Genomic DNA, 24,874 nt, shown 5'->3' on the forward strand with positions numbered 1-24,874 from the left:
GGTTTTAGTATATTCTTTTTGGTATTAGCGCATTTTTACAGGTATGAATTATGATGATCATGTGATCTCTCTCGTTCGCATTAGTCATGTTTACTGACATTTTACGTTTTAGACGTACTTGAAATCTATCACAACGACTGTGCCGAACTAAAATTCAATTTTCTCGTAACTTTTGTTGTGACAACGAATAAATTGAAAACTTTTATGTAATTGGAACCAGTCAACTATATGCAGTCAAATAAAGAAATATAGAATCGGTCAACCATATATTATATATTCCACGTTTCTTAAAACTGTTTTAATTTTTTTGTAATTTTTTATTATAACTCTTTTATACATGTTGTAGTTACAGTATGTACTAATTCTACCGCTGTCATTTCAGTAAAAGTTACAAATTAAAAAGATCTCATAACTTACCAAAGTCAAAGTCAGCTTCAAGGCTCCTTTACGACCAGTCCAGACCAGTGAACCCAACTTGCTCACATTCGCAAGTACGGACCTGGTGACTAGCATCAAGTGTTTCAATTTCATGTCTACTCGATTTTGTTTTGTAACAATCCGCATCCCAATCTAGACACATCATCGTGTCTCTGTCTCGTCTCCATCCATCGAGAAAATGGCATCTGGGTTTTGCTCATTGGGTCTAAATGTGACCTCTTTACTCTCGTCCCACGCGCTAGCACGGCTCGTTGTGCTACCCACTCTACGGTGGCGTTCGAGTTCTATTTCTATGTCTCCTCGGCTGTGTATTTCCCGCGCTTTATCAGCTGCAACTTCTCCGGTTAGTTCATCCTTCACGTGGGACGACGTAATCGAGACCGGTCGAGCAGAGTATGCGCCTCGAAACTCATCCGATCTCACCGGGTTTCTCGAGAAGGTCGATCGCTGCAATCGTGGATCCGTAAGTCCCATTATCATTGAATGATTGATTCTTGTGGTTTTAAGACTTTGGGTAGTGTGAAGCTGAAACAGAGCAAAAATGTTATCTTTATAAAGTTTCGATTTTTGTTTGTTTTCAGGAAAAGTTAGCAGAGTTTATTCCATTTGTTATAGAGGAACAAATCGTTGGTTATATACATAAGGGGTAACTATTCTTTGCTCAGCTATAAGCTATTCTCTCTGCTTGCTTCTGTGATTCTAGACTTGAGGTTGTAAAAATTTGGACTTTTCTTTTGTGCATTCACAAACTATTTTTGGCAGAATCTTGACTTTTTGAATGCTCTCAAATTGGTTTGTCTCAACAGATTTTTTACCGAGTACTTGAGGGAGTTTCATGGTATCTTTACATTTGCACACAATGGTTCTTTCCCTGACCGTGTTGGTGGCTATGTAACGCTTAATCTGATGTTTCAAAAGCCTGAGGATAGAACCAGAGCAGTTGCAGATGTGATCAAAATCTTGGGTGACAAAGGAATCATTCCAGGAATTCGAAATGAGGTATGGAGGTCGATGTTTGATATTATCTCCTAACTCTTGAATGATGTTTGATAAGTTCTAATGATTCCACCTGTCTTCATTTTGTTGATCATTTCTTTCTCACCAGTTGTATCCTGTGAAATCATCGTTTAATGCTCCGGTCCTATTTTCGCTAGAGCGTGCTGCTGCTCCTTTTTTCGGATTAAAGGTAAAACCATACTCACTGCACCAAATGTTTCTTGAATACCACTTTAGATGATTTTCTGTCAATAAATGTTTAGCGTCTTCTTTTCCAGATTGTGCTTTGCATTCTTTATGCAAGTGATGCTATAAACTCTGCTCTATACATGTTTTGATTAAAATGTTCACATGGCTCTCTTCTTATCTTGTATAGGGTTACGGAGTTCACATGAATGGATATGTTAAAAAGGATGGACAAAAGTCTCTATGGATAGGTAAGAGAAGTCTCGCAAAACCCACTTATCCAGGAATGCTTGATCACCTAGTTGCTGGAGGATTGGTAAGATTTCTCGTAGTCTTTTACTTGTCCATGGTTATCTGCTGATGAAAGAAAGCATTCATCATGATATAAAAAGCCTATACTTGTGATTATAATTCTCATTTGAGGGAATCAAAATGCACGTTTTCTTTCATCATCCGCTGGGAACCGTAGCCTCACGGGATTAGCTGCGGGGAGAATCTCGTAAAGGAATGCGAAGAGGAAGCTGGAATTTCCAAAACCATTGCAGATAGGTAAGACATTCTCTTTATTTTTTTTAACAAGGTAGTATGTATAGCTCTCAATGTTTTCAACCTCTTGCATCTTTTTGTTTTATTAAAGGGCAATAGCTGTTGGTGCTGTTTCCTATATGGATATTGACCAGTACTGTTTCAAACGTGATGTGCTATTTTGTTATGATTTGGAACTCCCTGAAGATTTTGTTCCCCAAAATCAAGGTTAGGCAAATCACTAGTAACGCATGAGTAATCCTGAATTGGTGCTTCTTAGAGATATGCTATTTCATAGCATTGTTGTCCAAATTATTATGCAGATGGAGAAGTTGAGAGCTTCAAGTTGATTCCAGTAGCTCAAGTTGCTAATGTGATTCGGGAGACTAGTTTTTTCAAGGCAAACTGTTCCCTTGTCATTACTGACTTCTTGTTTCGGCACGGGTACTTATTCCTTTCTCCCCCGGGATATTAACATCCTTATATATGACCCCCTTGACAAAACATTCTGTTCCATTTTGTCTATGCAGGTTCATCAAACCAGAACAATTGGGTTACTTGGATCTTTACCGACGACTGAGGAATGGAGATTGCTCATAATAAAGGATGTTACTACCTTACCAAAAAAAATAAAGGATGTTACTATATCTGATATTTTTTCTTTAAGTAAAAGCTCACACTGGCTGTGTAGAAGGTTATTGCGTGTACATAGGTGCATTCATGAACATACACCGATCAAGGAAGTCCACAAACAAACTTCATTTATACAAATGAGAGCAAAACAATTGTTCTCTTCAAAGTAGAGCTGTAAATATTTTATTTAGAATCAGAAAGTTAATAATATGATGAAATAGACTACAAAGGATATGTAAACCTCAACAACTTACTACTACTCATGCTTAGACGTCTGTCTTCATGACCTAACAGCCTTTTTCCAGAAGGATACATGCAAGCAAAGTTAGTATTAACATAAATCCCCCGGATACTAAGGAACACCATTGCTTGAGAGATCACCCCCCAAATTTAGAAACAAACTAAATCTGCTCATGTACAACTGTAAATCCCAACCATTTAACTTATAAAGGAAAAAATGGGGTTTTTGAATAGAAATCGTCCTCCCTCAACATGAACGTATTCATCAATGTTTAAGAACCTCTTTCTTCTAGACCAAGCAATAGCTATTTATGGATAAGAGGAGGGAGGCATGCTCTCTAATTGTTTCTTTCCTTTCTATCCAAATCTTTTTGAAATCGTTGATCTTTATGATGTCTTCATGAGTTACCATCGAGATGGATGTTGAGTTTTCATCGGTTAATGCGCGTTTTATATAGAATGGGGAAAATTAACCGATGAAATCTCAACATATCCATCTCGTTTTGTTTTTTTCTTGTTTTCTTTATAGATGTTTGATTCCCTGAGCAAAACTATATAGGTATATGTTTATCTAACAAGTTTAATAATTGATGGTGCAGAATCCTGGATGGACTCCAGTTCCACAGTTCGGAGGATGGGACCAAAACGGGCCAAATGAGGCTACAAACTACTCGGTTGTCTTCTCAAAAGCTCGCGCTAACAGGAAGCAGAACAAAGCTGGTGTTAGACATTCTAGTTTGGGAAGTGAACAAGAACTAATGGCAAGTGCTCGTCGCGACCACCAGCAACTTCACCATCGCCACGAAACTCAAGATGATGACCCTGTCATGGTAATTCACATCTATCTCTCTCTCTATCTCTCTACTTACTCTACTATGGGTTTTTTTGTGTGTGGTTCATATGCCCCTTGTGATGATCCTTTTCCCCTTAGTCAACGCGCATGGATCATCACAAGGTGGTATAAAACAATTCATGAAATGATTTCTCTCTGTGTCGTTGGTTTGTTTTTTTTGTGTTTATGCATACAAAAATTTAGTATTCCATTTCTTTCTAAACTCATAGACACATGACCTGGTACATGTTAATGATGAGTTGAATTGCTGTCAATATTAGAAACTATATACAGGATCAGTCTATGTTATGGGTTGAATTGCATGTTTTTGTAGGATATTTTTATGGTGTGTGTGTGTAATGTGTTATGCAATTATATAGTTTGCTAATTATATTTTTCTTATATTCTCAAAAAATATGATTTATAGTAAAGTAAACACATTAATTTTGTTCAAAAAAAAAAGAAGAGTAAACATATAATTCCGAAAAGTCGAAAACTAAGTGATACAAGACTCAGAAAACGAAAACCACAGAGTTTCACTATTTTGCCAAGGTTTTTGAAATATCCGGCCTTCACTTAGTTGGAAGGAAACATATCAATCTATTTTCATTGGTGTTGTGGATTCAAATAAATCATTCTATAGATCTTCATTTTTTGCATAATTAAGGGGAGTTACACAAGTTTGTACATTTTGCATGGAGCCTCCAACTTTATATAGGGGGAGCTATGAACGGAGCTAGTATATACGATTATGCTTTCTAGATGAAGCATAAAGATTTTTTTTTTATTCTCACTTGGTCGATACTAATTTATAGCTATATAAGAGAAATATATATTGTCGCACCGTCATAAGTTTATATATGTATACAAACCTGTGTAGAGTAGGTACTAGTCTCTCTTACATAACTAATTTACTTACCATGCGCAGAAGAAGAAGAGGATCTTGACCTACATTAATTGTTGTATCAGGCCAAACTAGGGCCAGCTATGTTCCGAAGAAAGTCGCAATCTATGTGTCATCGATGATATAGCAAAAAAAGATGTACGTCGCAGCCTGTAATGACATTAATTAGTGTAACATTTCTGTAATCTTCTTCATCAAAGAAAAAGAAAAAAAGTTTCTGTAACATATGTGCATCATCTGTTTATATACTCCACTCCTGGTTGCATTCTGACTTAATTCTGCCTAACTATTGTAACTTATGATGGATGGTAGATTCGCTCGGTCTTGATTACTGTAAATTGCACCGTAGCTAAAACTAAATATCTAATGTGCACAAGTTCTTAATTCACTATCTTGTAGAATAAAATGAACTAAGACGAATAGCATTACTAATATATAAAAAAATCTGATCCGGTAAAGTTAACCAACATGTTAGCGAAAATTACATAAAACAAAACACAAGTATCGTAATTCCTTCTTTTTCAGTGATATAGTTGTAGATTTTTCTTACAAACATGCATCTTGAACGAAATGGCTACTAAAATTAGCCATGATAATAAGACTATACAATACTGTTAAAATCACTGGCTAAATGGGTCACTTGTTTGGACATAACTAAAATTAGTCCTATTTGGCTTAACTTATAAAACAAAGTAACTAAAAATTGAAAATTATTAGTAACATACAAATATAAATTCAACGAATGTTAATTATGAAAATACTTTTGTTATTAAATTTATTGAAACGAATTACTTGTCCGAATTTAATGATCGCAGTACCAAACCTCGGACTCGGATAGAAGAAAGAAATCATACGGACCGGGCATCGTCTGAATGTCAACGCGCACCATAAGGCGCGTGAATCCCACGGGGACCCCTTTAAATCGCGGATTATATTTTACAAAATCCGCTCCATTGTCGAAACTCGAAACGCACCTCTCCTCTCCTCTGCTCTCTCCTTGTCAAACCCTAAATTACTTGGTCCTTCCTCTCTTCCTCGATTCACTGCCAAACAAATTCACGCGGGAAATCGAAGACCACGAGCTTAACCCGTTTTGCTGATTAAGAGTTTCTATATATCTCTGGTCGCTATAAGGGCGAATTGCGATGAGATCTGCCTTGTGAAAAAACAATGTATGGCGGTGCTGCTTCTTCTTATTTGCTTCGCCTCTATTTTTTGTATTCCTATCTCCTTCACTCTCACACACTTGTTAAATCTTGAGCTTTGGCTCTTTTTGTTTTTCAGATTCCAATTGGGTTCTTTCTACGAATTGCAGTTTGATCTAAAACAAAAAAAATTATGGAATCAGATAGCGTTAAGTTTGGAGGTAAAAAAGCTTCTGTCTTTTTTTCAATTTTGGAATTCGAGGGGTCAGTGAGCTTGATGGACTTTTGAATTGCAGGTCCGAGAGAAGTGGGTGGTGCTGTAGATCTTATAACGCAATACAAGCTGTTGCCACACCATGAATTCTTTTGCAAGAGGTCCCTTCCTGAGTCACTTTCAGATGCTCATTATCTTCACAATTTGGTGGGAGACACTGAGATTAGAAAAGGAGAAGGGATGCAATTGGATCAGCTTCTTCCCAATGCATCACTTGGCCGGGATACTATTGCTCGCATCCAACCTTTTGTTCTAGATGAACTTAAAGAGGCTTTTGAGCTTAATGACACTGCTCCTGTTGAATTGCCTCTGGTGAGTCTATCTGCTCTCTCTCTATCTCTATATGTGATTTGATGCTTGAGCTATGTAAATGTAAGTGATTATGAGATCTTCGGTTTCTGTTTTCAGGCAGAGAAGGGAGCTCCTACCATTGCGTCAAAATCGAAAAGTGAGTCAAAAGATAAGGACAGGAAGCATAGGAAACATAGAGACAAGAACAAGGAGAAAGATAGGGAACATAAGAAGCACAAACACAAGCATAAAGATAGGAGCAAAGATAAGGATAAAGACAAGGATCGAGATAGAAAGAAGGAAAAGAGTGGACACCATGATAAGGTAATAGCTTATTGAATGTGTCCATTTTTCAATTTATTAGAGTTAGCAGATCTATACCATCTAGAATTTACATGGTACGTTTTCACTTAACTTTCAGAAAAGGAAAAGCAATGGGGATGCAGATCTTGATGATGTTCAGAGGCACAAAAAGAGTAAGGTAATGTATGAATTGTGATGTAACACATCCCCATTTTAATGAAGCTGAATCTGGATGTTACTGTTTACTCGCAAAGTGGCTTTAGAGAAGTAGTTGCTGTTTTGATCGTCCCTAAAATTTTTTTTTTTTTTTGCAGCATAAGAGCTCAAAGCCTGATGAGATGGGAGCGATGAAGCTTGCTGGCTGAAGCAATGGACAATCTCGTTTTTGTATTGCACACCTCAATACGGTTGTGGAGAGGTTTACTTAACTCACTGGTGACAAATTTGTTAGGTAAGGTGTCCTTGTAATATATATATCTTTCCAGGCTTCCATGCATTCTTGGCCACTAGACTCATCTTTTCATCATCTCTAGATTAGATTACGCATGTTTCTCATATGGTAATTTACATGATGATTGAGTCCACAAAGCTATGGTTGTTTCAAATAAGAAGGAATTGTCATGATCTAAGTTTTATAAGAAGATAACCTCACTAGTAACTGTGAATGCACAAGCTTAATTTGGTAATGTTTCTATATGATGTAGTTTTGTCTCATCTAACAGCAATGAATTTGATTTTGTCTTCCTAGGTACAATGTCTAAAAAAAATAAAATACATTGTGGGAGGGACGAAGCAATCAAAGTTTGGGGAGAAGAATCACAACTTGTATTATAATTTGATTTGGTGGCACGCTTTGTACATTTTGTTGTGAACAAGTTATGAAGTTTATCCATTTTAGTGACTATTTTAATAGAAATATTTTGAGCTACATACAGAGTGGGTAATATCACATGGAATTCATACGTTCCAAGTTATTATAACTGTGAAGGTTATCTATCAGTTCCAAAGACACACCAAGATGGTTTCTTGGCAGAAACAAATTTACTAATTTAACTTCCTCTGGGTGTAATGTAATCGTACCAATGGAAGAAAATATACCAGAAACAAATTAAGGATCTTTTCAGAAATGTGTTTCTTTAGTCTCGAACCAACTAGAACGGAGCCAAAGGTTGGTCTGTCGCAGAGAAAGAGTCAGTGGCTGACAAAAAAGTTTTAAGACTTCATCAAGTTTGAGTTCATGTAGGCGCATATATGTAATGAAACAGAAAAATATCAAACTCTATCATCAAAACATACTAACGGAAATTTTCAAACTGTTAACCAACAAAACTTTAGTGGGGAATTTTCCAATCCTTCTCACTCTTCTCTCCTCACTAGTCTGTTCACCAAAGGAATGACTAAGAAATGCTGCTTTTCATTTGAAAGATGGGTTACAGATGTGTGACCTCATATGCTTAACCTTCCTTTTCATTTTCTAGCAAAGGTTTCTCCCTTGTGCTCACCCCCCACGCAAACTATATAGCCTGCTTCCACCTATAAACAAATTGATGTTTTGATTATGGATTCCGTAAAAGCTTTTATATGTACGGGACATTGTGTATTATGAAAACGGATAGGAGCAACGTACTTGGCAGTCTCTCAGAGTAACACGCTCTTGAAGCTGTGCGTTACTGCAAATGACTGACCCTTGTATTGAACATCCGTCTCCAATTGTCGCATGGTCCATCACAACTGAATTAACAATCTGCACCCATATATAAGCAGCTGAGTGTATATACGAGATGTACACTCCCATTCTTTGGTTGGAGTGAGTAAAAGTTCATTGTTACCTTCACATTGGAGCCTATTCGGCAATGTCTCCCAATTACAGATCTTTTGACACTACATTTATCACCGACTTGAGAGCCTTCTCCAAGCATACAATGAGGTCCAACCTGCATCCCATAAATAGTTCTTGGCAATCACGACTCACAGAACAAATTGCCCAGTATCTACCAAATTGGGGACGTACTGTGGTTTTCGATCCAAGCTCAGCTGATGGGTGGACAATGTTGTGATGAGCCGAAAAGGAGTATCCGGATAGGTGATTTGCATCACCAATAACCTGCACAAGTTTGAACAATTATGGAGCTCGATATGTCAACTGAGAAAAGAAAAGAAAAACTAGAAAAAGGAATCCATGTGTGGAATACAATTATGAGGAAACAACTTACATCCCTATTTACGTCCATGAAGGCCTGAATGCTATTCAAGCGGACAAAATACTTACTTTCATCCGCTATATAAACACAGCATTTATGGGTTTTTCGGCTATCCAGACCTGATTCATAAACTTGATGAAAGCTTGGCGAAGATGCGTTTGAGAGAATTTGAGACAAGACCACCTCGTTGTTCTGCATATTATTCTTTCCATTTCCATTTCCATTTTCTTCTACATTGCTTTGGTCAGAGAAGACATCTGATCTCTGAGACTCGAGGGGAAAAAGCACAAACAAAGGGTCAAAATGCTAATAAAACAAATGGTATAATCTCCATTAGTCTCATTTGCAAGGACCTTATCCAACTAACCAGCTGTGTGCGAACAAGATAAGGTAGTACATCCTGTTTTAGGCTCCGAAAAGCAGGTTTTTGATCCAAAACTTTCTGCAGAACTGATCTGTAAGACACAAGGGAAGAGAAAAAGGAACATATTGAGTATCAACATATCAAACTAATTTGTTAGCAGGAAAGCTAGGTCTGACCAACCTCTTGAAGGCATATATATGAGAATCAACGAGATCTGACCGCAGTTCCATCTAAATCGAAAATGAGAATATAATAAGAAACTGTACGAAGATTTATCTACAGTCAGATGAAAAGATGCATTGTAGGTCATTATAAGAACTTACAATTAGAGAACATTACCTTGCCAGCCGCACAGAGAATGCTCTTTTTTACTCGGGTATCTTTCTTAATCTCAGTCCCTAATACAATTTCAGAAGGTAAACCAACAACAAGTTAAAGAATTTTGTTGCCTCTAAGAAACAAAAAGGAGAATTTAAAGTAAGACCTTTGGCAATGTATAACAAGAATTGTTTCCAGGAATCAAGCCCTATAATATCCTCGCAAGCAGGTTTCTTGGTTTTATCTTTCCCACCAGAACCACCGGATTCTGATGGCCCACTGACAGGTTGAGCACAGAGCATTGCAGTTACTGCTGCATCATGCCTTCTATGAGTAGCCGCGACAGCACCCGGAGGAATATCAGAAACAATATCTCCACTTACAATCTACTTCAACGCAAAATACCAGTAAGCTAGAAGCTCAAAAAGTTACATAAAGCAAAAGTTACAAGAAGGCATAAGCTAAGTGATGGCTGACCAAAATGTCTTTCGCAGTTAAGTGATGTGCAATTGCCCTTAGGGCCCCAGCAGTTCCAACATTCTCAGCAACAGCGGCAACCTAAATTAAGATATCCACCAAAATATAAAATTACTACTCAGTTTCTTAAATTTATAACCACCTCAGGACAAGCCTTCCAGGGTGAGAAAAGCTATCAACCATTGGAGGGAGGATAGGCCTAATCAAACAATGGTTCATAGTGTAACTGCATTTGGAAATTCTGAAACCAACAACGCCTATAACGAACACTACACTAAATATTTTTCAATCATACATAGAGATTAACTGCAACTCCACATTGCTGAATTCAGATGATGCATTGCATTAGATCTAGATGGAGAAACAGAGCTCCATTTTTAAATGAAGCAAGGTAAGAATTGTAAAAAACCTCAACATGTAAACGATCAACACAAGCAGAAGATATCCATCCACCAACTTTAAGAGCAGCATCTTCTCCTTCAACAACCTGTTCCATCAATGGCAAAACGAAGAATCTAAGTTCCATCAAAATCTATTGAAAACATTCAACCTAATCATCAAAAAAAAAAAACAAAAAACAGCAATTGTATGAATAAGATATAAGGCGTACGACGATCAGATCCTTGAGATTATTGCTCTCTAGCAGATCAAGGACGTATGATAGCACCGGACGATTCGCTACGGGAAGCAACGCCTTAGGAACTTCCTGAATAGCAAAGAAATTCGAAATCAGCTTATTCCCCTAAACATACAGTCGGAAGAAACAGTTTTGCTAATGAGGGAAAGAGACCGACCTTAGAGACTAAGGGAAAAAGAGTACTAGAGAAGCCTCCGGCGAGAATCACGACCTGGAAATCCATTTTTGCAACTGAATTGACGGTGAAGAGGAAGCAGGGAGAGGTTTCGAGTTTTCTGGGGTTTTGGTTTTGATTTTGATTTTTGAGAACGGATTATCAAAACCCGCTCGCTTATTTAGAGTATCTCTGTCGGATCCGGCGGGTCGTTCGGTTATTATCGGGTCAACATTTAATCAAAACTTAATCATGAGATACAAATATTTTGGATCTAAAAGTGTACTTCATTCAAATCTCTTACTACCAGAAACAGGTAAATCATTCTGATTAAGTTGCCATTAAGAAATTGGAAAAGATGAATGACAATGAAGAAATTATATAAAAGAGAAATGTGAGCAATCCTCCTACATACACACTGCTTCTATATATGTAATTATAAATGTGTCAGTTCCTAAGTTGTTTCCTTCCCTCCTATCTTAGCTTTGTAGTCATTTCACCTAAACTGAAACCAAACCCCAAACTTCTTCAGTCTTGGTCTATGCTTTCTTCATCATAATCTTCCTCATCACTAGCACTAGCCTGTTGTTGTTGTTGATCAGGATCTAGTTTCATATCGTTCATTCCCAACAACGGCCAATCCGGACTTCCCTCTAGCCGCCTTTCCAGCCATGTAGCCGTGTCTCCATTTTCATCTAAATCCACATTCAGATCGAAGTTCCTTACGTTACTAGGATTGTTGTGTGATGCAACTTTCTTCCAAGATGTATACTCATGGCTTCTATTTTCAGGAGACGGGCTCCTGCTGCTTTCGGGAGAACCATCTTCTAAATCTTCTTCAAACTTCAGAGAGAGACCATTTCCTGTTCTTCCACCACCTCGTCCACGGCCTCTACCCCGCCTTCCTCTGCCACTACCAGAATGTTTTACCTCATGCTGTGTCAAGGCGAAAAGGCTTAAAACATAATCATTAAACCAAAAAAATTGTCTAATTGGCAAAATAATTCTGGCTAGTTACCATTTGAGTGCTCTTAAAATCTTCATCGTTGCAATTACTGTCCTCGACGAGTTTCCTGAAAAGTCGAAATATCGAGTTGTTAGACATGAAAACCGATACCAAAGTTTGGTTGTTTGCTAATAGCAGCTGATAGAGTCATATTGTTCCTAACCTTCTTTTGGTAGCAGATTGGTCTTCTGCATCTGAGCCACCCAAATCAGGAACTTTATTAACAGTCTCTCTTAGAAAATCAAAGATATTAAACGAGTGCACACACTGTTTCCTGAAGAAAAAAAAAAATGAAAAGCTTTCAAGAAGCAAGAAAACAATTGGTTTACAGATAAGCAGAAGCCAAAGATGGGGTGGTTCACACTTACAAGTGAAAGGAGCTGACAGTTTTCGCCCCACGGCTGAGAGTTATATCATATGTGTGATTACACAAGTCTTGTAAAAACAGCTCCAGAGCTTTAGCTGCAAATTTACAATCAAACCAGAACGGTTAAACTACATGTGACACAAGCTGTATGAACAACGTCTGAGTAAGGAAATCATAAGAAAACATCACTTACAAACAAGAAGAGGAACAGCCATTGCTATTTTGCCAACTTCCTCATCAGTTTGCATAATCTTCTTAATCCTTGTCTGAAACAAAAACATTTGAAGTTCAATTACTCTGGTAAAGATCCCCAAGAAACCAAAAGACAGCCACCACAGTAAAAGTTCAACACAAAACATCTCACCTTCTACAGAAATTACAAAACCACACTCCTTAAATCTAAAGACACTAAGAAATTTCATATAAAGACATCTCATCTTTTAAGTCTTAAACAAGATATTTCTGCAGCAGCTTCGTCAGCACTTAGCCCTGAACAAAATATAGTCCTCAAAGTCCAAGACACATTCACATATATATACAAAATCCTAAAGAAGACAAAAAAAGATCATGGAACCCTGACCCTGTAATCAAAACGAAAGATAAAGATTGGGTTGTAAAAGTCCAAGACACATTCACATACAGATACAAAATCCTAAAGAAAACAAAAAAGATCATGGAACACTGACGAAGAAACCCTGTAATCAAAACGAAGCGAAACCTAACTAAACTCACAAGTCACAACTAACAACAAAACAGGGTTATATCTTATCGCCAGAGGAAGAAGAACGAAACGAACTTATATGTGAAATAAAACAGTGAAAGTAATCAGCCATACCGCTGGAAAACGTGTCTGGAGCTTCTTCTTCATGAGAACCCGCTTCCAAAGTCAAGGGAACGAACAAAGGGGGGGGATGAAGATAGATTGATAAAACCCTAATTTTAAAATTTTGGTGTTGCTTGCTTCCGTTCTAATAAATAAAGAAGATAAAATCAAATTAAGAAATATATATATATGTTGATTCCATCAAACACGACAACATAAAGAAAAAGAAAAAAGGTTCTTCGAGTTAGAAAAATTGGTCTCTGTTTCTTGACCCGTCTATATCGGACCCAAACCAGACGCAATTGACTTTTTTCCACCAATTTTTTTTCTCAATAATTGAGAAAGGAAAAAAAATAGTAAGATAAAAATCCTAGTATAACAACAATTAACAAGTTCTATGTAACATCATCTTAAATGAAAATAATTAAATATGAAACTTAACAAAATGTCAAAATCTAAGTAAGCTTAAAAAATCCATAGGTTTTTACATTCATTCAATAAATAATTATACTTTCATCATTTACAAATTGATAGATTACAGAAAAAATCATTTCTACTATAGTAGTTAAATAAAAGAAAAATAAAATATAATTGTATAAATGTGTATATTATGTTTGCGTTACTATGTTTACTATAAATATTTTTTTCTAAAGGCGAAATTGAAAGCATAAATTGTTGCATAGCATATAAACTTAAAACTTCATTGGAAAAAGAAAAATTCAAAAATAAGACAGCCACACATGTTAACTGGAGGCTAATCGCTCTCTAGAGTATAGTAACAATATTTTGAACTGGACTCGGACCACAGGAAAGCCAGACGACTGATCACAGTGTCTGATCTTCTGACTAGAGACAGACCAAGCTAAAGTGAACACAGAGATGTCTGTGTCTCTTAGTAATATTCGTCTTCGATTACCCACCGCTTCAGTCCCACCAAAACCCATGATTCTCGATGGAGTTCTCCCATTTCGTGTACCAAAAGCTCATATATCCTCATTCCGTTTTGCTTTCAAACCAAACCAAATCTTTGGAACTCAGACCCCAAGAATCTTCACTCAGAGAGTGTCCGATGAACGCAGAGAAACACAAGTAACAACCGAAGAAGAAGAAGAAAAGGTTGTTGAGTTTCAGAGGCTCTTCTCTAATCTTAATCAATCAACATTGAAGCGAGAATCCGGTACAAAGATTGAATCTTTTTTCTTGTGAATACAAAAATTGTGGACAGAAGTTTTGGCTGAGTTTTGAAAAAAATTCAGGAAGTTTGTCCAGTGCGATTTTCTTGGTTGCTGGCACTACTGTGAGTCTTCTTTCTCATAACTCTCTCAAGATATTTGTTGAAAGTATGAGAAGGAATCAAGTTTGGTTTATGGTAAATCACTATCCTTTCCTTGATTAGGTAGGTGCAGGGATACTTGCAATTCCAGCCGTGACACAAGAATCAGGTTTCCTGGCCTCTGCAGTTGCCTGTATTTTCTGTTGGGCTTTCATGGTAATGATTGATGGCTCGTCTTATCTCCTTTAACGTTTCTTGCTAGTAATGTATTGGTCAATGGTCATCATAAAACATATCTTGGCTTCAGGTTGTGACAGGTTTGCTGGTTGCTGAAGTAAATGTCAACACCATGAGTGAACTAGGCTCTGGAGGCGTATCTCTCGTATATCCCTGAAACCCGATAGACTTCCTCTGCCAACAAACTTCACTTTAAGTTATGCCCTTATGAACTCAGCTTTGACTTGATATTTTGGCAGGTCTCGATGGCGAAGCGGACTCTTGGGTCTGCTGGAGTTCAAGTTGTTTCGTAATCATACTCTCATTCTCATTTCAGAACTTGCTTTCCTTAGTTGCCTTCACTGTTTTTTTTCAATTACATTTGAAACAACCTTTTCTGTTTTGTAGTTGGTCCTACATTCTTATACATTACACCCTTCTCGTGGCCTACTTAGCTCGGTCTTCAGGCATCATTACAAACTTCCTCGGCATTCCAATGTATGAAACCCCAATGGATCCTTATTACTTACAATGACAGTTTTGAGTGCTATGCTGCTGTACTTATTCCCAAGAATGTTCTGTAGATGGGAGAGTGCAACTCTGTTCTCTATGGTCTTCGGAGGCCTTTGCTTCTTTGGAAGGTTAGCTCTCCATTTCAAAACAGTTAGTGATTCCACAATTTCAATCAAAAACTGTCTAAACTCCAAAGCCATAGAGAACAAGAATGGAATAGTGGAAGACCTGAGAAGTAGTACTATAACTTTCTCCATGTGGTTGCAGCCAAAGGTTCATCGGTGCAGCTAATGGAGTTCTAGTGTTTGGAGTAATTGCATCGTTTGCAGCACTAGTGGTAACACTTTTTCGTTAAAGACTTTCCTATATGAATTCATGAAAGGAAAAACCAAACCAAAGATGACCGTTTTGTTAGGCAGTTGCGAGTGGAAACTTGCACTGGGAAGCTCTTCTCAAGGCTAATTTTGAGGCAGTTCCTATGAGTATACCCATTCTTTCCCTTTCATTTGTTTATCAGGTAGTCACAGTTAATCTCATGATTCAACCTTTGAGTCTTGACTCTAAGATGTATAAACTTGCTTAACTGATTGATTTTCTTTCAGAATGTGGTGCCGGTCCTCTGCACAGATCTTGAAGGAGACTTGCCGAAAGTAAGGTGACATCAAACCCTGAAATGGTGATGGTAAAACTCACTCAGTCTGTATGAATTAACTAAGCCTTTTGAAATATTCTTTATCTTCAGAACCGCGATTGTTCTTGGCACAGCCATACCACTTGGCTTGTTTCTTGTGTGGAACGCTGTAATTCTTGGATCGTTTCCAGCAGATATTGGGGTGGCTGCTGAGAAAATGGTTGATCCTCTGCAGCAGTTGAGATCAAGCAATGTCATTGTCGGTGTAAGTTTCGTTGTTCTTCTTGCGTATAAGATAAACTAACTACCACCAATCACCTCACATTAGTCTTGTGTTGATCACACAGCCTTTTGTGGAAGCATTCTCTCTTTTTGCAATAGCAACATCCTATATCGGATTTGTCTTAGGCCTCTCTGATTTCTTCTCTGACTGTGAGTATCATGAAAAACCAAACTTAGTGTTTTTCTTTTCAATCTACTACTTAATGTTTTTCTTTTCAATCTACTGCCTTGAAAACTTAATTGAATAATTTTTTTCTGTTGTATTAACTTTCAAGTATTGAAGCTCCCAAGTGGCCAGAACAAGCCTCTTCTTTACCTACTCACACTGGTTCCACCGCTTGTCCTGTCACTGCTAGACCCAGAGATTTTCTTCAAAGCCTTAGATTTTGCAGGGACTTATGGAGGTTACAAGTTTCTTGACTCTCTTATATTGCCACCTGAGTCAACAAGTACACACATTAACCCAACCAAAAAACTGACTATGGTTTTCCTTCTTGTTATGTAGTTCTGGTTTTGTTCGGAATCATCCCAGGGGCAATGTCTTGGTCAGATAGGTACATAGTCTCATCAGCAACAGGAACAAGATTGCCGCAGCTTGTTCCAGGCGGGAAAGTCACCCTTTCTCTTGTGATGGGAGCAGCAGGATACGTGATTGTTTCTGAAGTAATAGAGAATTTTACAAAGTTTCTCAACATTAATGAATAGGAACAAGGAATTTATAATTTAGTGTTATTGTAATATGAAAGAGGTCTTGCAACTAGAAAAGAAACATCTTCAGAAAACCATACAAACGAAAACAAAACTTGGAACTCAAATATGTTTGGTAAGGAGACGTTTGAAGTCTCTAAATCTTGTTGAATGCGACGATGTCACAACTCTGGATGTACTCGTTGTTAGGCTCTGAGGTGAGATAGTCTTCAATGAGGTTGTCTGGGGAGACGAGGTCATCAACAATGGTGAGCATAATTGTGAGTTTCTTGATCCCGTACCCAACTGGCACCAGTTTAGCTGCACCAAATTTACAGCAGAACATACTCAATTAGAAAATTGTCAAACGAAAAAAAAGCTTAGAGCTTAGAATCTTTATCAATCAAAAGTCCAAAACGTACAAGCTCCCCATAAAAGACCAGGCATCTCAACAGCACGAACAGCCTCCTCCAGCTTCTTCATGTCAGTCTCATCATCCCATGGCTTAACATCCATGAGCACAGAAGACTTTCCACCTATCAAAGAGATAGAAATTCACAAGGACATTAGATGCAATATTAAAAATTCAGATGCAGTTACTCATATGTTTTCCCAATATAATCAACAGACAAGCTTTTATATCAATTCCAGCAAATATGCTAATACTATCCAGTTCAATCTAGAGGCTTACTCTCTTTAGGCTTCTTGGTGTCCTTCTTAGCAGCCTCCCTCTCCTCTGCAGCTTTCTTTTCCTCTTCGGTCTCATCACCAAAGAGATCAATGTCATCATCATCATCAGCTGCAGGAGCCTGTTGATCATGGAAAATAATAGATCAAATACAGCACATTTTCAAACAGAACTCTTATAATTTCTTCTCAATTACCATGTCAACGCATTGTTCAATACTATAATGACTACCCTCTTCTAAGTTCCACAATTAATAAAATTAAGAATTAAGCATTCAAGTAAAAGTACCTCAGCCTCAACAGCTGGAGCAGCAGCAGAACCACCGATTTGAACTCCGACAGCCTTTCCTGGGAAGCTGCAACAAATCAAAACTCGTCAATCATTGGAAGTGATACATAAGTATCCAAATCTGACTACGTTAAACCAAAAATTTCAGAAAGGACGAACCTTTTAGCGAGGTGAGAAGCCACACACTCGTACCACTTGCTAGCATTAGGGAAGGCATCACTGGGTTTCACGGGGACGGCAGCGTAGACCTTAACATCATCCACAGACAATTGATCTCTGCAAAAGAAATCAAACTCTATTAGATACCAAAAAGAGAACAGAAAACAATCCAAAGTTAAGACGACTGTATCGCAAAATAGGAAAAGTGACAAACTTTACCCGGAGATGTAGGTTTTTCCGGCGAGGTGCTCCTCCACGGATTTGACACCCTCCTCTGTGTGTAGATCTGAAAAGGTAACGGCCATTGCTGCTGCTTTAGGGAGTTATGGAAGATTGGAAGAAGAAAGATCAAAGAGAGAGAGAAACGGAGAGAGAGAAACGGAGAGAGAGAAGAAGCCGCTTTAAAAACCTAAAAGAGAGTATAACTTGAGTCTCTGAGAAACCCTAAACCCGATTAAAGAAATATACACTGTTACGGGCTAACCTGAAACCTATATTTGGGCTTTTTTATGGGCCTCTTATAATTTGCTAAGAAACCGATACAGCTTTAGGGAAAGTAATTTATTAGCAATGAAGAAAACAAAACGATAAATTTTAATCAGCGAAAAATAAATAAAGAAAATATAAAATGTTTGACAAGAAAAAGGTATTAGTTAATATAGTTCTTAAATATAGTTTTTATTTTCAAGCATTGGTAATATTATTTTCCGTATAATATTACGGAAATATGATTTGTTAAACCAACCGTTAATACCTATCAAAATTACATGAACATTCTATTAAAGGGAAGTTATATAAAAACAGTAATTATAACGGTGGTGTATATACGAATTACTACGTACGTACGTGTAATGGTCACATTGTCAAGGACGACGACTGGTTTAATTTTATTTTTGGTTACATGGGAGGCGCCGGATTGTGTAATGGTCGCACTCACATATATCATGTATATTAGAAATTTTAGATCCGATCTCATCTACCAAAAAGTTTTAACAATTCGATAAATAAATTCACTTTCGACTTGTGTCGTCTTTAAACGCCTAATATATATATTACCCCGATACTAGGAGCACTGATCTCATAATTATAAGAAATAGATTCACGAGTTGTCATCTTTATACAAGAAAAAACAAATTGTATAAATATACATTTTTATCTACAGTACTACACTTAACGGCGATGCATTGTATAATATTGTAGAACAATTAATGTAATAAATATATTTTTAAAAAATATACTTATTTAAGTAGTAATATAGTATTCGTCGTCATGTTGCTAGTAGTCCATTAAAAGAAGTATAAGCTCAGTCCTTAATAATTTAATTTGAATTGGCTCGATGCGAGTTATTTATATTTAAAAATCCTGCCGTGCACGTTAAAATCATGGTTATGGGGAAGGTACGAGTAGTTTATGTTTACATTGTTACTCGATATATCAAATCAAATATAAAATGTAGAATAATAATACATCGAAATATCAAATATGTTCGTTTGTTATCGCATATTGAGTATTCAATATATTTCCAGTTGTGTATATGATAACGGTATAACCAAGGACTGAATATATTCTTGCTGTCGTCTTTTGTCTTTTGTCTTTTCAACTCCTTCGAAGTATTATAATTAATTACTATATGATTTTCAAATTTTTGGTGGCAATTTAAGTTAAGTATGATAGTATTAGCTACGACGACCATTATTATTATTAAGCAGCTGTTAACAATTATGCATTAACCTTCTCGATTCCTTTCCATGTTCTTTCTTTTCTTTTACGTATACCACATGCACATCATTTTTATCATATGACGTTGAATTTTTCATTTAAAAAAAACTTGAAGAATCATATGGTTTTTTATGCTACTTGAAAGTACACTAAAACTAGCAAATAAATCGATTCGCTTGACATACGAAAAAAGGTGTAAATTAAAAAAGACTCTTGACAGAAAAAGAAAAAAAAAAGAGGTTTTATAATGGGAAAAATGTCAAAAAAATCCCGAACTTTCAAATTTAGGACAAAAAAATCATGAACTTTCGAAATATCAATTAAATCATAAAGTTTGGTTTGACTTTTCGATAAAATGCTCAAGTTTCGTTGACTGGGCCATTTTGAGCACGACGTTAACTTTCCGTTAAAAAAAATAATAACGCAGTTAACTTTCTGTTAGAACCAAAACGACGCCGTTTATTAACTTTTAAAACGTGGTCGTTTTTAAAAAAATTAAGATTCTAATCTAAATTTGTGGGGAATCGAACTCACAACCATGTGTAGTTGCAACTTACAATCAACCACTGTCCCGCAATAATCTTTTAGTACCAAACACACAGCTGCTCTATATATATACACGTTAGATATATATTTATTAGTATATATATTATTAATAATAATTACATATATATATATATATATATATATATATATATATATATGATCTCTAAATTAAGTAAGAATCCAAGTTTTAATTGAAACTTCATTTCTAAACTCAATCAACCTCCTTTCAAATTTAAAAATTTACGAGTTTCAATTATTTTTAAGATAATATTTTAATGTGTTAATGGGTTTTGAAATTCAAATTCATATATGTTCTTTAAAATAAAATAGAATTATGGATTTAGTTAAAACTGTAAGTTAAATTAGATTTTATTTAAATAATTGAAGTTAACCCATTTTGAATTTTTAAATTTATGAGTTACACTTGAATTTGTTTAGTTAACTTTCTATATAATTTTTAGTTACATTTTAGTAGTAAAGTGTGGATTTAAATTATGAATTAATGTATATGATTAAATGTGTCTTTTTGGTTTAGTCAAAAATAATTATTATTATAAAGAGAGAGTGAAACCTTACTTTTATATATATGATTTAATATTTTGTTATTGTAATTCATTTCCTATTTATATATAAATTAGTTGTGTGGTGTGATGCTAAAAAGTCAATGCGGCCCAATGGTCATGAGTAACTTCTGATTTGCAATAGCCTTGAGTTCGATTCTTACTGATTACAGATCTGTTAATATTTTTTTGAAAAAAGATCAATGTTTTAAAAGGTTACTAAAACGACATCGTTTTGGTTTTAACGGAAAATTAACTGCGTTATTTTTTTTTTTAACGGAAAGTTAACGTCGTGCTCAAAATGGCTCAGTCAACGAAACTTGAGCATTTTATCGAAAAGTCAAACCAAACTTTATGATTTAATTGACATTTCGAAAGTTTATGCTTTTTTCGTCCTAAATTTGAAAGTTCGGGCTTTTTTCGACATTTTTCCCATTTTATAATAAGACAGTGTATTCCAAATCTTTAACGTTATCACTTTGACATTGGGAAGCATAAAACTTTATTTTTATGGGAAACCTCTCTGAGATCTCCACGTGATTGTTTTCTTTTATTTTAATTGATGGCCTATAAATTATTTGTTTTCTGTCTGCATTACTCTGGATATTCGTGTATTTGTTTATCTTCAACTTGTATGTTTGGTTTATAAAATGCACTTGGAGTTCGCACCTTTGGGTAGCAGCACTGAATTGTTTCAAGATCAATCCTTCCTTGGGCTTTCATTGTGTCCTTTGTACGACTCTTCTGCACTCTTCTTCCTTTCTCGTATCTCTTTCTTCTTTTTTGTTATACTTTTAACTTTAAAGCTTCTAAAAATGTGTCATTCTTATTTTCTTGTTCACTGAAGGATACAGAGTTCCATTGCTGCTCTGTTTTTCAAAAACAATACATATTTTGTTTTGGGATAAAGATAGGTTTTCTTAAGAGTTCCTGAGTCTTGTTTTGAGTAGTTATTAGATATACTTAAGAACAAATGGTCTTTCTTGCAGATCTCTTTTCTAGCCTTGTAGGATTTGGTTTAGGTTTTAAGGTTTAGCTTTAAGATACGGTCAACTTCTTTAAAGACATTTAATAATAAAGTGAATAAATAAATTTTGTTTAACGGTGTGAAGCATTTGTTAAATCAACGTAATCTTTACTATATTTCTACTCTCGTCTTCTTAGGATTTGGTCCAACTCCTGGACTCTTTTGGGAGTCATTGGAGTCAAAGTGCACCACAAAGTTATTGTTTGGAAGGTGACTTAAAAGGATGGCAGAGAAGAGAGCCAGCAACGGAGAAGAAGTTGTTATTAATGTTTCAGATAAAGAAGAGTCAAAAGACTCAATAGCATCTCCTCCTTTCAATCCATTGCCTTCACCGGAAGCAGATGCTGCGGCAGCTGAGAAGTCTAAACCAATGCCAATAAGCATTCCTCCTCCTGAAATCTATAAGTTTGCTGGTAGCGTTCATAAGCCGCCGAAGACTCCAAGTCCTAACAATGGAGGTCTAGTTCGGAGGAAGTCTGTTTCGAGGTCAGTTTACTCCAAGTCCAAGTCAAGGTTTGGGGAACAACAGTCTTTTCGATACGATCACAACAGAGAGGAAAATGGTGGATCGTCTCTTAGGGAACAGTTCGGTGCTGCTTCATCATTCGCAAGGAGTTCTTTTGACAGGGCTTCCCCTAATAACAAATCCAATAGGAGCATTACGTCACAAGCACTGAGTAAAGTTGATGAGGATGAAACGGATGAAAATGAGGAAATCTACAGAAAGGTTAAGCTACACCGAAGTAAGCGTAGCGCGATGACATTTCTCGCTCTGCTTGAGTTGGTATTGTTTATGGGCATTTTGGCCACTTTGGTTGTGAGTTTAACCATTGATAAGGTGAAAGATCATACCATTTGGGGTTTGGAACTTTGGAAATGGTGCGTGCTTGTGATGGTGACACTCAGTGGCCTGTTCCTGACGAATTGGTTCATGCATTTCGCGGTGTTCCTCATAGAAAAGAACTATCTACTCAAGAAAAAAGTGTTGTACTTTGTGCACGGTTTGAAGAAGAATGTTCAAGTCTTCATTTGGTTTGGCTTGATTCTGATTGCTTGGATCTGTCTGTTCGATGATGATGATAGACACTCTCGTAAGACCAAGAAGTTTCTCGACTTTATCACTGCGACTATTATTACCCTTCTCGTCGGGTCAGTCCTTTTCTTGGTTAAGACGTTTGCCTTGAAAGTTCTTGCTTCAAAGTTCAACGTCAGAAACTTCTTTGAGAGGATTCAAGAGTCTGTCTTCCACCAATACGTTCTCCAGACTCTCTCGGGACCTCCGCTTATAGAAGAGGCAGAGAATGTCGGGCGCGTGCCAAGCACTGGCCACCTTAGTTTCACGAGCACCAAGAATGGAAAAGCTAAAGACAAGAAAGTGATCGATATGGGAAAGGTTCACAGGATGAAACAAGAGAAGGTCTCTGCCTGGACAATGCGTGTTTTGATAGAAGCCGTGGGAACTTCAGGTATCTCAACCATTTCTAGCACTTTAGATGAGGTCAACAATAGGAAAGAGCGAACTGATAAAGAGATAACAAGTGAGATGGAGGCTGTAGCTGCTGCTTATGAAATCTTCAACAATGTTGCTAAGCCAAATCAAAAGTGAGTCATCATAACAAAATACTCTGCTTTCTTTACTCTGTTTCATCATATATGATCATGATCACAAATTTGATTGCTTATTAATTTTTCAGTTTCATAGAAGAAGATGACTTATTGAGGTTCATGATTAAGGAAGAGGTTGACCTTGTACTCCCATTAATAGAAGGTGCTGCTGACACCGGAAAAATCACACGCAAGGCTTTTACAGAATGGGTGGTAAGACATTTATCAAACACCCTTAAGTTTTTTGTGTCCTTTCTATATATGCTACGTTTGTGTCACACATGCATATTTGGAAACGTTGTTAAAAGATTTAAATTAGGTTTGGTGTTGCCATTTTTTTGACAGGTGAATGTTTACACAAGTAGGAAAACAATAGGACATTCACTGAACGACACAAAAACAGCGGTAAAGCAGTTGGACAAACTTATATCTGGAGTCCTGACCGTTGCCACACTCATCGTTTGGTTGGTTCTTCTGGATATAGCATCGACCAAGCTCTTGTTGCTCTTCTCCTCACAATTCGTGGGTCTTGCTTTCATGATCGGAAGCACTTGCAAGAACATCTTTGAATCCTTCATTTTCGTCTTCGTGATGCACCCTTATGACGTCGGGGACCGTTGCGTTGTCGACGGTGTTATGGTAACTAACTGTGCAATTAGTTTATTTAATTTTCTCAATATTACCACTAAGTTAGAATAACACTTATATAATTTTGTTCTTGCTTTGAAGTTGTTGGTTGAAGAAATAGACCTTTTAACGACCGTGTTCCTCAAGATTGACAACGAGAAAGTGTTCTATCCAAACTCGGTTTTGATAACGAAACCAATAAGCAACTTCTACAGAAGTCCGGATATGGGAGATTATGTCGACTTCGGCATCGCATTCTCAACACCAGCCGAGAAAATAGGCACTCTCAAGGAAAAAATCAAAGAGTAAGTATTATCACATTTTTGTTGTTAAGTTTGTCACATTTTAGTATCTAACATCTACCATCTAACAAATCTTTCTTTATATTAAATTAAATCACTCACTAAATTTGGTGTGAATTTGGTCAGATACTTGGTGGCAAACCCACAACATTGGTATCCAGAACCGCTGGTGATGGTGAGGTCGATTGAGAATGTGAACAAGCTGGTATTGAATGTGTTGGTTCAGCACACCATAAACTTCCAAGTATTCGTAGAGAAGAGTATTAGAAGAACCGCGCTGATCATCGCGGTCAAGAAGATTCTCGAGGATCTTGAGATCGACTACACCCTCCTTCCTCAAGATGTTCGTCTCACTGGTCAAAATTGATCAGTTCTTCTTCTTCTTCTTTTTTTTTGCTTCTAGTACGTACAAGTAGTTTACCTCATTTGATTCGGTTTAATATTTTGAACTTGATTTGATTTCGGTTTGATTAAATTTAATTTACTTCGGTTTAATTTTCGGAAAAGACTTGCTGTACTACGTATCTCTCTGTTTCTTCTTCTTGAAACCAACACATTTAAAAAAATTAAAACTCCTATATTCCTAATGCCATATTTTTAGTTGATTAGATTCTCACTCAATATTTAGACCATAATT

General features: G+C 36.6%; 8 protein-coding genes across 10 annotated transcripts; 5 read left to right on the top strand and 3 right to left on the bottom strand.

The window, feature by feature from the left end:
- Window positions 1-439: 439 nt before the first annotated feature.
- Window positions 440-3,007, top strand: LOC17881673 (nudix hydrolase 20, chloroplastic). The gene is made up of 9 exons (XM_006287888.2): window positions 440-901; window positions 1,020-1,084; window positions 1,245-1,437; window positions 1,544-1,624; window positions 1,811-1,936; window positions 2,090-2,169; window positions 2,258-2,373; window positions 2,469-2,589; window positions 2,676-3,007. The coding sequence occupies exons 1-9, from the start codon at window positions 617-619 to the stop codon at window positions 2,743-2,745; spliced, it is 1,137 nt and encodes a 378-aa protein (XP_006287950.1). The 5' UTR covers window positions 440-616; the 3' UTR covers window positions 2,746-3,007.
- Window positions 3,008-3,264: 257 nt separating this feature from the next.
- Window positions 3,265-5,020, top strand: LOC17883115. Of its 2 annotated transcripts, none has more exons than XM_006286547.2 (3): window positions 3,265-3,347; window positions 3,618-3,848; window positions 4,779-5,020. In XM_006286547.2, the coding sequence occupies exons 1-3, from the start codon at window positions 3,330-3,332 to the stop codon at window positions 4,827-4,829; spliced, it is 300 nt and encodes a 99-aa protein (XP_006286609.2). In that variant the 5' UTR covers window positions 3,265-3,329; the 3' UTR covers window positions 4,830-5,020. The 2 variants fall into 2 exon arrangements, with proteins under 2 accessions (XP_006286609.2, XP_023637456.1); XM_023781688.1 differs by having other exon boundaries at window positions 4,820-5,020.
- Window positions 5,021-5,703: 683 nt separating this feature from the next.
- On the top strand, window positions 5,704-7,697 carry LOC111830061 (probable mediator of RNA polymerase II transcription subunit 19b). Its single transcript, XM_023780878.1, has 7 exons — window positions 5,704-5,926; window positions 6,039-6,120; window positions 6,196-6,485; window positions 6,582-6,788; window positions 6,886-6,945; window positions 7,082-7,218; window positions 7,516-7,697. Exons 2-6 carry the CDS (start codon window positions 6,093-6,095, stop codon window positions 7,130-7,132), a joined length of 636 nt encoding a protein of 211 aa, XP_023636646.1. The 5' UTR covers window positions 5,704-5,926; window positions 6,039-6,092; the 3' UTR covers window positions 7,133-7,218; window positions 7,516-7,697.
- Window positions 7,698-7,962: 265 nt separating this feature from the next.
- On the bottom strand, window positions 7,963-11,064 carry LOC17882577 (translation initiation factor eIF-2B subunit gamma). Of its 2 annotated transcripts, none has more exons than XM_023780803.1 (13): window positions 10,922-11,064; window positions 10,738-10,833; window positions 10,537-10,614; window positions 10,128-10,208; window positions 9,817-10,036; window positions 9,672-9,730; window positions 9,513-9,562; window positions 9,336-9,423; window positions 8,981-9,238; window positions 8,779-8,871; window positions 8,597-8,701; window positions 8,395-8,511; window positions 7,963-8,300 (listed from the first exon to the last, which is right to left on the bottom strand). In XM_023780803.1, the coding sequence occupies exons 1-13, from the start codon at window positions 10,985-10,987 to the stop codon at window positions 8,235-8,237; spliced, it is 1,377 nt and encodes a 458-aa protein (XP_023636571.1). In that variant the 5' UTR covers window positions 10,988-11,064; the 3' UTR covers window positions 7,963-8,234. The 2 variants fall into 2 exon arrangements, with proteins under 2 accessions (XP_023636571.1, XP_006287639.2); XM_006287577.2 differs by having other exon boundaries at window positions 8,981-9,232; window positions 10,922-11,063.
- Window positions 11,065-11,197: 133 nt separating this feature from the next.
- Window positions 11,198-13,237, bottom strand: LOC17882645 (dr1-associated corepressor). The gene is made up of 6 exons (XM_006288437.2): window positions 13,127-13,237; window positions 12,485-12,557; window positions 12,293-12,386; window positions 12,088-12,198; window positions 11,937-11,991; window positions 11,198-11,854 (listed from the first exon to the last, which is right to left on the bottom strand). Exons 1-6 carry the CDS (start codon window positions 13,157-13,159, stop codon window positions 11,447-11,449), a joined length of 774 nt encoding a protein of 257 aa, XP_006288499.1. The 5' UTR covers window positions 13,160-13,237; the 3' UTR covers window positions 11,198-11,446.
- A 654-nt stretch (window positions 13,238-13,891) lies between these two features.
- On the top strand, window positions 13,892-16,831 carry LOC17881529 (tyrosine-specific transport protein). Its single transcript, XM_006289136.2, has 14 exons — window positions 13,892-14,291; window positions 14,371-14,411; window positions 14,511-14,603; window positions 14,695-14,769; window positions 14,864-14,913; window positions 15,012-15,101; window positions 15,188-15,244; window positions 15,384-15,453; window positions 15,532-15,633; window positions 15,719-15,771; window positions 15,859-16,012; window positions 16,095-16,179; window positions 16,305-16,433; window positions 16,535-16,831. Exons 1-14 carry the CDS (start codon window positions 13,994-13,996, stop codon window positions 16,732-16,734), a joined length of 1,497 nt encoding a protein of 498 aa, XP_006289198.1. The 5' UTR covers window positions 13,892-13,993; the 3' UTR covers window positions 16,735-16,831.
- Window positions 16,728-18,242, bottom strand: LOC17881214 (elongation factor 1-beta 2). Its single transcript, XM_006286320.2, has 6 exons — window positions 18,071-18,242; window positions 17,852-17,968; window positions 17,693-17,759; window positions 17,408-17,525; window positions 17,139-17,252; window positions 16,728-17,037 (listed from the first exon to the last, which is right to left on the bottom strand). Exons 1-6 carry the CDS (start codon window positions 18,154-18,156, stop codon window positions 16,874-16,876), a joined length of 666 nt encoding a protein of 221 aa, XP_006286382.1. The 5' UTR covers window positions 18,157-18,242; the 3' UTR covers window positions 16,728-16,873.
- Window positions 18,243-21,337: 3,095 nt separating this feature from the next.
- Window positions 21,338-24,785, top strand: LOC17884631 (mechanosensitive ion channel protein 9). The gene is made up of 6 exons (XM_006287064.2): window positions 21,338-21,409; window positions 21,841-23,305; window positions 23,398-23,521; window positions 23,654-23,947; window positions 24,038-24,240; window positions 24,364-24,785. Exons 2-6 carry the CDS (start codon window positions 21,927-21,929, stop codon window positions 24,602-24,604), a joined length of 2,241 nt encoding a protein of 746 aa, XP_006287126.1. The 5' UTR covers window positions 21,338-21,409; window positions 21,841-21,926; the 3' UTR covers window positions 24,605-24,785.
- Window positions 24,786-24,874: the final 89 nt, after the last annotated feature.

This window comes from Capsella rubella, unplaced genomic scaffold, assembly GCF_000375325.1.
Source record: "Capsella rubella cultivar Monte Gargano unplaced genomic scaffold, Caprub1_0 scaffold_6, whole genome shotgun sequence".
NCBI classification, from domain to species: domain Eukaryota; kingdom Viridiplantae; phylum Streptophyta; class Magnoliopsida; order Brassicales; family Brassicaceae; genus Capsella; species Capsella rubella.

Bases quoted from the DNA above. Each gene is read 5' to 3' on its own strand.
- LOC17881673 (XM_006287888.2), top strand. From the start codon at position 617: ATGGCATCTGGGTTTTGCTCATTGGGTCTAAATGTGACCTCTTTACTC. The intron at 1,625-1,810 runs GTAAAACCATAC...TATCTTGTATAG, and splicing joins CTCCTTTTTTCGGATTAAAG to GGTTACGGAGTTCACATGAA. The intron at 2,374-2,468 runs GTTAGGCAAATC...ATTATTATGCAG, and splicing joins TTTTGTTCCCCAAAATCAAG to ATGGAGAAGTTGAGAGCTTC.
- LOC17883115 (XM_023781688.1), top strand. The intron at 3,849-4,819 runs GTAATTCACATC...TTGTTGTATCAG, and splicing joins AAGATGATGACCCTGTCATG to GCCAAACTAGGGCCAGCTAT.
- LOC111830061 (XM_023780878.1), top strand. From the start codon at position 6,093: ATGGAATCAGATAGCGTTAAGTTTGGAG. The intron at 6,486-6,581 runs GTGAGTCTATCT...TTCTGTTTTCAG, and splicing joins CTCCTGTTGAATTGCCTCTG to GCAGAGAAGGGAGCTCCTAC. The intron at 6,946-7,081 runs GTAATGTATGAA...TTTTTTTTGCAG, and splicing joins AGAGGCACAAAAAGAGTAAG to CATAAGAGCTCAAAGCCTGA.
- LOC17882577 (XM_023780803.1), bottom strand. From the start codon at position 10,987: ATGGATTTCCAGGTCGTGATTCTCGCCGGAGGCTTCTCTAGTACTCTT. The intron at 8,872-8,980 runs GTAAGTTGTTTC...AAACTTGTGCAG, and splicing joins TCATGGACGTAAATAGGGAT to GTTATTGGTGATGCAAATCA. The intron at 8,512-8,596 runs GTAACAATGAAC...ATATGGGTGCAG, and splicing joins GAATAGGCTCCAATGTGAAG to ATTGTTAATTCAGTTGTGAT.
- LOC17882645 (XM_006288437.2), bottom strand. From the start codon at position 13,159: ATGAAGAAGAAGCTCCAGACACGTTTTCCAGCG. The intron at 12,558-13,126 runs GTATGGCTGATT...TTTTTGTTTCAG, and splicing joins TCCAGACACGTTTTCCAGCG to ACAAGGATTAAGAAGATTAT. The intron at 11,855-11,936 runs GTAACTAGCCAG...GCCTTGACACAG, and splicing joins ATTTTAAGAGCACTCAAATG to CATGAGGTAAAACATTCTGG.
- LOC17881529 (XM_006289136.2), top strand. From the start codon at position 13,994: ATGTCTGTGTCTCTTAGTAATATTCGTCTTCGATTACCCACCGCTTCA. The intron at 15,102-15,187 runs GTATGAAACCCC...AATGTTCTGTAG, and splicing joins AACTTCCTCGGCATTCCAAT to ATGGGAGAGTGCAACTCTGT. The intron at 15,634-15,718 runs GTAGTCACAGTT...ATTTTCTTTCAG, and splicing joins CCCTTTCATTTGTTTATCAG to AATGTGGTGCCGGTCCTCTG.
- LOC17881214 (XM_006286320.2), bottom strand. From the start codon at position 18,156: ATGGCCGTTACCTTTTCAGATCTACACACAGAGGAGGGTGTCAAATCC. The intron at 17,760-17,851 runs GTTCGTCCTTTC...GATTTGTTGCAG, and splicing joins GCTTCTCACCTCGCTAAAAG to CTTCCCAGGAAAGGCTGTCG. The intron at 17,253-17,407 runs GTAAGCCTCTAG...TCTCTTTGATAG, and splicing joins CACCAAGAAGCCTAAAGAGA to GTGGAAAGTCTTCTGTGCTC.
- LOC17884631 (XM_006287064.2), top strand. From the start codon at position 21,927: ATGGCAGAGAAGAGAGCCAGCAACGGAGAAGAAGTTGTTATTAATGTT. The intron at 23,522-23,653 runs GTAAGACATTTA...TTTTTTTGACAG, and splicing joins AGGCTTTTACAGAATGGGTG to GTGAATGTTTACACAAGTAG. The intron at 23,948-24,037 runs GTAACTAACTGT...CTTGCTTTGAAG, and splicing joins GCGTTGTCGACGGTGTTATG to TTGTTGGTTGAAGAAATAGA.